We start from the raw sequence: 10,328 nt of genomic DNA on the forward strand, positions 1-10,328 counted from the left end.
AATTCCGCGCTTTTAGCTTATCAGTAGGAGCCATCTGTTGGAGTGGTTAGCAGAATTAGTTAAGCAACGCCAGGTCACAAGTATGATTTCCAGCCGTCTCTCTTTTTTTTGTATTTTTCTTGCGTGTCACATGGCTGGTGGGCCGGCCCAGTAGCGTCCAGCGCAACCAACTATCCCGGGTTTTTGTCTCAAAAAAAAACTATCCCGCGTTTACTAGCACATATGCCCGTGCGTTGCAACGGGAGAAAAATTGGACATGTCCTCAAATTAAGTGAAAATTGTATGTGCAAACACAGTTGTTCTTCACTACAAGGAAAGCGTTAATTGTTATGTCCATTATTTAAAAGTGTGCTATCCATTACAAAATGGTATTTGGTATATCTTTTTCAATAAGAACGTGTATTAATTGAATATGTAGTATAAGGTTAGATTACCTCGACCCATATTTACTCAGGCTTGTGCAATACTGAGAAAATTTAGTGTACTGTATGACAATCATGAAACCACACCGAACCAGGACCATGGTCCAAAATGTCACTATCATCTATAATCAATTGAACACCGACACTAAAAAGGATAGTGGTTCTAAAATTCTAAAGAAAATTTAGATCATCTACTAAATCTGTTAAGACTCCCTGAAAATAAACCTCCTCAAAGAAGAAGATGAGAAGGAGAGAAATACACAGTTACAAGCCAAAGCTTGATGACACAGCCAACATTAGATGCTTGCTCAAGGTTTCCAACAGATTTTCCCCAGGAAGAGGAGCTCCCAGAACAAACTCAACAAGCTCGTGTATTAATTGAATATGTAGTATAAGGTTAGATTACCTCGACCCATATTTACTCAGGCTTGTGCAATACTGAGAAAATTTAGTGTACTGTATGACAATCATGAAACCACACCGAACCAGGACCATGGTCCAAAATGTCACTATCATCTATAATCAATTGAACACCGACACTAAAAAGGATAGTGGTTCTAAAATTCTAAAGAAAATTTAGATCATCTACCAAATCTGTCAAGACTCCCTGAAAATAAACCTCCTCAAAGAAGAAGATGAGAAGGAGAGAAATACACAGTTACAAGCCAAAGCTTGATGACACAGCCAACATTAGATGCTTGCTCAAGGTTTCCAACAGATTTTCCCCAGGAAGAGGAGCTCCCAAAACAAACTCAACAAGCTCAAGCAACGACAACAGGTCCCTATCACAGCAAGAGGAAAAAAAGATGAATTGGACAATGAGAAGTAGCAAACAATGTTGTGACACAGTAAGCTTGCAAATAAACCACACTATTTGAAATAATATACCGCAAAGAATGAGAAAATGTGCATGTAGATTCACTAAAGAAAGACTTTTCAAAAGCACATTTACTCGTGGAGCTATGCAAAAAAGAAATTACCTTTCGAAATGCCACTTATGTTGCCAAAAGCTAAAAAAAGCAGCGAGCAACAGCACTATTGTTATCACAGCATCATATATTCTGCAAATATCTCAAAACATATACGTCCTAGAGTGAATAGAAGAAAAAACTACGACTGAATGGACCAATTGTTCCAGCACTCGACTCTATATCCCTTGCTGGGTGTTTGTCTCTTAATTGGGAGTTTATCTAAATGATTGAATTCTAATCAAGGATCAGGACTGGCTCTACTATCTGCAGGCAAGAATATGATGTTGGCTTGCTAATGTTCAGGGAAAGAGAGTAGCACCTAACGCTAGAACTATGATCGGTTAGCTCCCAAACTTGAGAATCATGTGTGCACTGGCAGCAGCAAGAGGATGTTTCAAAGGTATGTTTACTGGGCATGCCTATTGACCATAAGGCAAATAAAGTTCTGCTTCATCGCAGTTTGGACTACACAGTAAGTGCAGAATGCAGCTCTTTAGTGTTTCTACATGTCTTTAATGGCACTGATTATCTTTCTGGTCATTAGTTTACCAAGTAAAATTTATTATTGACTTACTTTGGCTGATATATTTGACACAACTATCTGGAACTTTTCTGTTGTTCTTGAGCCGGCAACATGACCGGCCTCGGCGACTTTGCTGAAGGCACCATTGAACCAGCTTGTTCCAGCAGACACATATCAACAAGTAGAGGAAATAAGGGCGAAGGATCAGCCATACTGATAAAGGACATCATGTGTTACTCCAAAGGTGCAAATATGTTACAAAGGTCTACATTTCATCAAGATACATTAAAACTTGATCACCAGATGATATAAAACACACACACATATTTGAGTAATTCAACTGTAGCAAAAGCTTGTAAAAGAAGAGACCCGTTGGTTTTCACAGCAGAGCCTGTATCATTTAGCTTGCGCTCTACGGCTAGCAAATCAGCCATTGTTTTGTGAGAAACATGGAACCTTTAGATTCAGATCGGATAAGTAACAACGACAGTCAACCAAATAACACTTGTAACTAAATTATGCGGACTAACCTGAAACTGCTTTTTAGATGAGCTAACCTGAAACTTTTAAGCGGACCTGAAACTAACCTGAAAGGCAAGAGATATGGGGTGGAGCTGGTGGCGTGGAGGTTGGGCCTGATCCTGCCTTGGAGGGACAAGACGACCGGACGAGCTCTCCTCACTCCGCCGCAGTCGGCGTCGTGCTTCTGCGACTCCGCTCCACGGGCGCGGCGTGGTGTGGCCGATGTAGGAGAGGAGACAGGATGGAGGTGGGGTGAGCTGATGCTTTTTCGATCCAGCGCTCGATGGGAGAGGACAAAGGAGGACAGAGCTCCGCCTGCCGCGCCCATCCTCGAATCCGCCGCCCTGTCCCTCCGCGGGAACGCCGTGCGTGATCCAGGGCTTCGCTCGACAAAGGCCTCCCGTGCAGGCGCTCTGGCCACCTTCAACCAGGAAAACGGCGGCGGCGCCCAATCCTATTTCGCGAGAGAGAGACGTGGGTCGGGAGAGGGCACAAATCCTCGCCGGCGTCGACCGGCGGCCGGTGCAGCACCGGATCGAGCGTCGCCGGGGTCGGTCGCCTCGTGGCGGCTGAGATCGGGAGGAGAGGGAGAGCCCGTGCTTTTCTACAACAAACACAGCTAGCTCTGGTGGTTGCGCCATTATTTGTTGGGCTGCAAACGGGCATGTGGGCCTGATTTACTGGGCCGAAGCACACGGGCGGGTATTGTTTGGATCGTTTGATGCACACGACGTGGTTCCCCGAATTAGTACCACCTCGCTTATATATTTTAAATTGGTGAAAGCGTAAATTTACAGAAAGAAAGCGTATTGTGACGGTGAACCCGACAAAGTCAATCCGTGCTTTATTATTATTAGGGAAAGAAAATAGACCGGGATCAGCGAATTCGGTGTGCTAATTTCAAGGATTCAAAGATCAGGGTTTGATTTAGCTTTTGTCTACAAGTTTAAGATTTATTTTAGACTTTTCCCTGTCCAAAACCGCGGAGTGAGCATGACACCTATGAAAACGTTTCTAGCTGATCGGGACTGCTATGGTTTCACACCCAAAGAAAACAGCATGCTACGGGTGGCAACTGTACCCATCGACGACTTTGGACATTGCCCGTCAAAGACGGCAGCGAAACTTCCTGCCTTCCCCCCATCAGATGTGTAATCTCTCTCACACATGTTGTTGTCGAGTAGACGACAGTAGTATTGATGAGCACCAAGGACATAAGGACATAGTAAAAGTTAGACTAAGCGACTCCCTTTGACTGATTAAGGTTAAGTTTTCTCTTCTGATGCTCGATGATTTGTGCAGCTCTCGTCTCGGCGAGAGCATCAAGCAGAAAAGCACCACTACTTTTGCTTGGCTCTGCGCAACTACTAGAGAAAAATAGCCTCGACCGTGAGTGAAGTGACAACCATGGCTGCCAAGAAGCTCGTGCTCCTACGCCTCCTACTCGTGGGGTTCATAATAAACCATGTAGCCCGCAGCGCCGGCGCCGGTGACGACGACCACCAGTTCGTCTACTCCGGCTTCGCCGGCAGCAGCAGCCTGCTCCTCGACGGCGCGGCGTCCGTGACGGGGAGCGGCCTCCTGGAGCTCACCAACGGCACGCTCCGCCAGAAAGGCCACGCCATCTACCCGACCCCGCTGCGCCTCCGCGGCCGCTCCTTCTCCTCCTCCTTCGTGTTCGGCATCCTGTCGGCCTACCCCGACGTGAGCGCCAACGGCATCGCGCTCTTCGTCGCCCCGACCGCAGACTTCTCGGGCGCCATGGCGGCGCAGTACCTCGGCCTACTCAACAGCAGCAACAACGGCAACGCGACCAACCGCGTCTTCGCGGTGGAGCTGGACACGATGCAGAACAACGAGTTCAGGGACCTCAGCGACAACCACGTGGGCATCGACATCAACAGCCTCGTGTCGGTCAACTCCACCGACGCCGGCTACTACGACGACGACGGCAGCGGCAGCGGCGAGTTCCGCAACCTGACGCTCATCAGCCACGAGGCGATGCAGGTGTGGGTGGACTACGAGGGCGGGACCGGCAGGATCAACGTCACCCTGGCCCCCCTCAAGACGCGCAGGCCGGCGAGGCCGCTGCTCTCGGTGGTGCAAGACCTCTCGGAGGTGATCCCAGACACGGCGTACATCGGCTTCTCGTCCTCGACGGGCCTGGTCAGCTCCCGGCACTACATCCTTGGGTGGAGCTTCGCCGTGGACGGGCCCGCGCCCGCCATCGACATCGCCAGGCTGCCGAAGCTGCCCCGCGAGTTCCCGAAGCCAAGGTCCAAGGCCATGGAGGTCATCCTGCCGATAGTCACCGCGGCGGTGGTCCTCTTGGTGGGGACGGCCCTCGTCCTGCTCAGGAGAACGCAGCTGAGGTACAGCGAGCTGAGGGAGGAGTGGGAGGTGGAGTTCGGGCCGCACCGCTTCTCCTACAAGGATCTGTTCCGCGCCACGGAAGGGTTCAAGAACAAGAACCTGCTGGGGGTAGGAGGATTCGGGAAAGTGTACCGAGGAGTTCTTCCGGCGTCCAAATGCGAGATCGCCGTGAAGAGGGTGTCGCACAGCTCGAAGCAGGGCATGAAGGAGTTCGTCGCCGAGATCGTCAGCATAGGGCGGATGCAGCACCCCAACCTCGTACAGTTGCTCGGCTACTGCCGCCGGCAAGGTGAGCTGCTTCTGGTGTACGAGTACATGCCAAACGGGAGCCTTGACAGGTACCTGTACTCTCAACCTCAGGAGGCCGACGACAAGCACAATGGTACTCTGAATTGGGTTCAGAGGCTTGGGATCATCAAAGGCATTGCATCGGGGTTAATCTACCTTCATGATGAGTGGGAGAAAGTTGTCGTCCATCGCGACATCAAGGCCAGCAACGTGTTGCTCGACAGTGGCATGAATGGCCGGCTCGGCGACTTCGGGCTCGCGATGCTGTATGACCACACTGCCGACCCGGAGACCTCGCATGTTGTTGGAACCATAGGGTACCTAGCCCCGGAGATCGGCCGCACCAGCAAGGCGACCATCCTGACCGACGTGTTTGCCTTCGGCATATTCGTGCTGGAGGTCACCTGTGGGCAGAAGCCCATCATGCAAGATTCGAAGGATGATCAGCTCATGCTGGCAGACTGGGTGGTGGAGCACTGGAACAGAGGGTCACTGGTTGAGACGGTGGATAGCAAGCTCCAAGGCGACTACGATGCCGATGAGGCGTGTGTGGTGCTGAAGGTGGGGTTGTTGTGCTCTCACCCGTTTCCTGAAGCAAGGCCTACTATGCGGCAAGTCTTGCAGTACCTGAATGGTGATATGCCGGTGCCGGAACTAGTTCCGGCGCACCTGAGCCTCCAGATGCTGGCGTTCATGCAGAATGAAGGGTTTGATTCGTACATCATGTCCTATCCTTCGTCGGTGGAGAGCGTTAACAGCCTCACTAGCCTTGTGCACGAGAGATAGGATAGGGTGTTAACATTGGTTTCTTTGTATGTATTCCTTGTATCTTGTATATGGGCAATTAAGCTCATACTTGTGTATGGTATATTTGCTCATCAATATATATGCCTTGCCTGAATGACCATGTGCACAGCACTGGTGCTAATGCCCGAGATTTTAAGCTCTTTTAGGGGGGAATTGTGCCCTACATATATTTATTTATTTCTTGGCATGATGAGTATAAGAGAAGAAGAGGGAGAATCAGTTTTTCTTCCTTGCGTAAGTTCATTCTTTTTTCTTTTGCGATAGACACAAATCCATTTATAGAGAGGCAATAGTTAATTTCCGATTTTCATGCTTAATCTCTTCTCGCTTGATGTGTTTTAGCAAAACTATAAAATAACAGGGTGCTTGGATACGTTTTAGTCCCATGACTAAAAGTAGTGGGACTAAAACTTTGCTAGCCTCATCCATGCTTGGATCCAAATACTAAAAAGACTAAAATCAAGTTAATGAGCATTTATTATCCTCCAAACCCTCCAATCCAGAACTCGTCTGTGTTAAAGGAGAGGAGTTAAATGAGGAGAGAGAAGACTAATCCACATTTTAGTAGGGGTACCCCTGACTAAAAAAATTTAGTCTCAAAACTAGTTTTAGCCCCTCTTTAGTCAGGGGTGCTTGGAACTTTAGCCTCTTAAAAAGACTATTTTTAGTCAGACTAAAATAAGTTCTTTGGATCCAAGCACCCTCTAAATCAGGCACATTGTATGTCAATGCATCCGAAATAAATCAACCTTTGACTTTTTTTTAAGTGCCGTTGCACATTGTTTTGCGTAGAACACGGCAAGTTGCCAACTGATGCGACACCCTTGTTTGGATCATCGACACTAAATTTTCCTCTGATCCAAAACATCAGTTGCCACTGTGAGCCTGACCTGAGGTGAGCATGCTGGTGTGGCATTAGGCAAACCTTATTCCAGCCAGACGGCATTGTTAATCAATCAATCAACAGCATGCCACTTGTACAAGGCTGGGACCAGCAAGTTTATATTGGAATGCAGTACCTGAGAAAATATGCTGTATATTGGAAATGATAAGATCAAGAAGAGTTGGCGGTACTCATCTTTCAGACCGATCCAAGGTGATCCTTAGACCAGACTTTTATTACACCCACACAGCGACGGGGCTCAGTACACTGTGCGCAGTTGGCGTCGTCATGGTAGCTGCGTCCTTGTTGACTTGGACTGATTGGCTGACTCCATCGGCCGTTTCCTGCATTTTTCTCCCGAGGACAGCAGGCCTGTGGCTCACCTTCATTCTGAGGATTCCTGATCCATGTTCCAAGATACACGTCGCCGTCTTCCTGCGGACTAGCCGCCGCCCGCCGGCCGGCGGTCGGTCATCGGTTCACACTGCTGCGTCCGAGTCAGATAATTAATACTACTGTCCAATGAAATCAGTCCGCCATTGATGATGTGACTTTCATACAACCTCGCTCGCGCAGACGCATTCTACAACTCTTCAGAAAGGCGCCTCGTCACTTCATCAGTTCAGTCCACGAATGGCGATGGTGCACATGTTCTTCCTCCTCCTGATCCCCTTCCTCTCCGCTGGCATCATCCTTCCACTTCCACCCGTCGCTGCCGCCGCCGACGGCGAGCAGTTCGTCTACGCCGGCTTCACCGGCTCGAGCCTCGCCCTCGACGGCGCCGCCACCATCACGGCGGACGGCCTCGTGGAGCTGACCAACGCCACCACCCACCAGAAGGGCCACGCCTTCCACCCGGCCCCGCTGCGCCTCCGCGGGTCCCCGGACGGCGGCGGCGGCACGGTGCGCTCCTTCTCGGTCGCCTTCGTCTGCGCCATCGTCTCCAGCTACACGGACTTCAGCACCCACGGCCTGGCCCTCGTCGTCGCGCCCGGCGTCAGGAGCCTGTCGGCCGGGCTCACGGACCAGTACCTGGGCGTCACCAACGCCCAGAACGACGGCCGCGCGGCCAACCACCTGTTCGCCGTCGAGCTGGACACTGTGCAGAACATCGAGTTCCGCGACATCAGCGCCAACCACGTCGGCATCGACATCAACGGCCTCGCCTCCGTGGCGTCCCACGAGGCTGGCTACTACGACGACGACCGTAACGGCGGCGGATTCCATAACGTAAGCCTTATCAGCCGTGCCGCGATCCAGGTGTGGGTGGACTACGACAGGGTGACCACCCAGATCGATGTCACCATGGCTCCCCTTGGGATGGCGAGACCCAGCAAGCCGCTGGTCAGCGCCACCCAGAACCTGTCGACCGTGCTGACGGAGCCGTCGTACATCGGCTTCTCGTCGTCGACGGGCCCGGTGAACTCCCGGCACTACGTTCTCGGCTGGAGCCTGGGCATAGACAGGCCTGCCCCGGCCATTGACGCCGCCAAGCTGCCAAAGCTGCCGCAGCTGGGGTCCAAGCCTCGCTCAAGAGTTCTGGAGATAACCCTGCCAATAGCAAGCGCGGTCGTCGTCCTCGCCATCGGCGCCGCCCTGGTTCTGCTCGTGAGAAGGCGCCTGAGGTACACCGAGGTGCGGGAAGATTGGGAGATGGAGTTCGGGCCGCACCGGTTCGCGTACAAAGATCTGTTCCATGCCACAGATGGGTTCAAGGACAAGCACCTGCTTGGCGCAGGAGGCTTCGGCATGGTGTACAAGGGGGTGCTTCCGGCGTCCGGGGTAGAGATCGCCGTGAAGAAGGTGTCCCATGGATCCAAGCAAGGGGTGAAGGAGTTCGTCGCGGAGATCGTAAGTATTGGCCGCATCAAACACCGTAATCTTGTGCAGTTACTTGGCTATTGCCGGCGAAAAGACGAGCTCATTTTGGTGTACGATTACATGCCAAACGGTAGCCTGGACAAGTATCTATACGGCCAAGGAGATGGAGATGACCTCACCTTGGACTGGGCTCAGAGGCTGCATGTTATCAAAGGGGTCGCTTGTGGCTTGCACTACCTGCACGAGAGGTGGGAGAAAGTCGTCGTCCACCGAGACGTCAAGACAAGCAACGTGCTCCTCGACAAGGAAATGAATGGACGGCTAGGCGATTTTGGGCTTGCAAAGCTGTATGAGCATGGCACCAACCCACAAACAACACGTGTGGTTGGAACCACGGGGTACCTAGCACCGGAGCTAGTGAGAACGGGGAAAGCCACCCCTCTGACGGACGCTTTCGCCTTCGGAACTTTCATGCTCGAGGTTGCTTGCGGGCGACGACCAATCAAGCAAGACGAGCAAGGCAACCAAATCTTGTTGGCGGACTGGGTACTCGAGCACTTGCATAGAGAGTCACTCGTCGAGGCAGCGGATCCAAGGCTGCAACACGAGTACAACTCCGATGAGGTGTGCCTAATTCTCAAGATTGGACTGCTCTGCTCACACCCGTCTCCCTCTGCAAGGCCCACGATGCAGCAAGTTTTGCACTATCTTGATGGAGAATTGCCACTCCCGGAGATGACACGCGCAACCTTGAACTTCAATTTGTTAGCTCTTAAGGAGAGAAAGGAGTTGCATTCCATGTCAAGCCCATTCTCATCGACCACGATGACCGTTGGCACCATATCTGACCTCTCTGGCGGAAGATGACACACATGATGTTTGATTTTAATACTGTATCATGTACTTGCTCGAATTCTTAACACCTTTAAATAATATTACGATACTTAAAATATTAGGTGACATATGACATGATAAGTGGATCTTGTTATACTTAAAATATTAGGTGACATATGACATGATAAGTGGATCTTGTTAACCGTATGTAGGGCACCTTAACAAACATATTCTGGTTTTGATATTATGTAAATTCATTTTCATTTTTACTATCACACCATAGTTCAGATTTCAATGATTGCTTGGAAATAAGAGGTGGGTAAATATTGGCAAATAGATTACGTGCATTCTTTCTTGCATAAGGTTTCGAGTTTACATGACAACTATTCTTGTCGGACATGGTTTAGAATGAAACCAATTGGATTTGTATGGAATGTATTTTAGACAAACAAGAAGTTGCTACAACTTAGACCACTACACTCTTGGTCTACTTTCAAGTTAATCAGCCACACGCACACTCAAAGCTCTTAGAGCATCTACACCCAGACTCGTCGAACGCTCCCTATATGTCTGGGCAGATGGCTCGGTTAGTGATCGGTCACAAAAACATGACCCAGTCGGGAGTCTCAAACCAGCCATATATGTTTGGGTTGACCGGCACCCCTCATATCTAGCCTAAATGTGTGTCGGATATGAGGAGATCGGGACGCTCCCGAGCAAGTCTGTCACGTAGGATCTGTTCCACGCCGCCCCACTCGACCCCAGATATATTCGTCACCATCCGCATCCCGGCCCAAACCCCAGCCACTCCACTCCACCCCACCCCCAAGCTCCATTTCAACGATCTCCGACATGTTAGGCAGCGGATCCGACTCCGAGATCTC

General features: G+C 50.5%; 1 protein-coding gene across 1 annotated transcript; it reads left to right on the forward strand.

Annotated features, from left to right (window-relative positions):
* Positions 1-3,682: 3,682 nt before the first annotated feature.
* LOC109784431 (L-type lectin-domain containing receptor kinase SIT2) lies at positions 3,683-9,560 on the forward strand. Its single transcript, XM_020343027.4, has 2 exons — positions 3,683-5,806; positions 7,752-9,560. The coding sequence occupies exons 1-2, from the start codon at positions 3,846-3,848 to the stop codon at positions 9,475-9,477; spliced, it is 3,687 nt and encodes a 1,228-aa protein (XP_020198616.2). The 5' UTR covers positions 3,683-3,845; the 3' UTR covers positions 9,478-9,560.
* The last annotated feature ends 768 nt before the right edge of the window (positions 9,561-10,328 follow it).

The sequence above is a fragment of the Aegilops tauschii genome, chromosome 6, assembly GCF_002575655.3.
Source record: "Aegilops tauschii subsp. strangulata cultivar AL8/78 chromosome 6, Aet v6.0, whole genome shotgun sequence".
Taxonomy (NCBI): Eukaryota; Viridiplantae; Streptophyta; class Magnoliopsida; order Poales; family Poaceae; genus Aegilops; species Aegilops tauschii.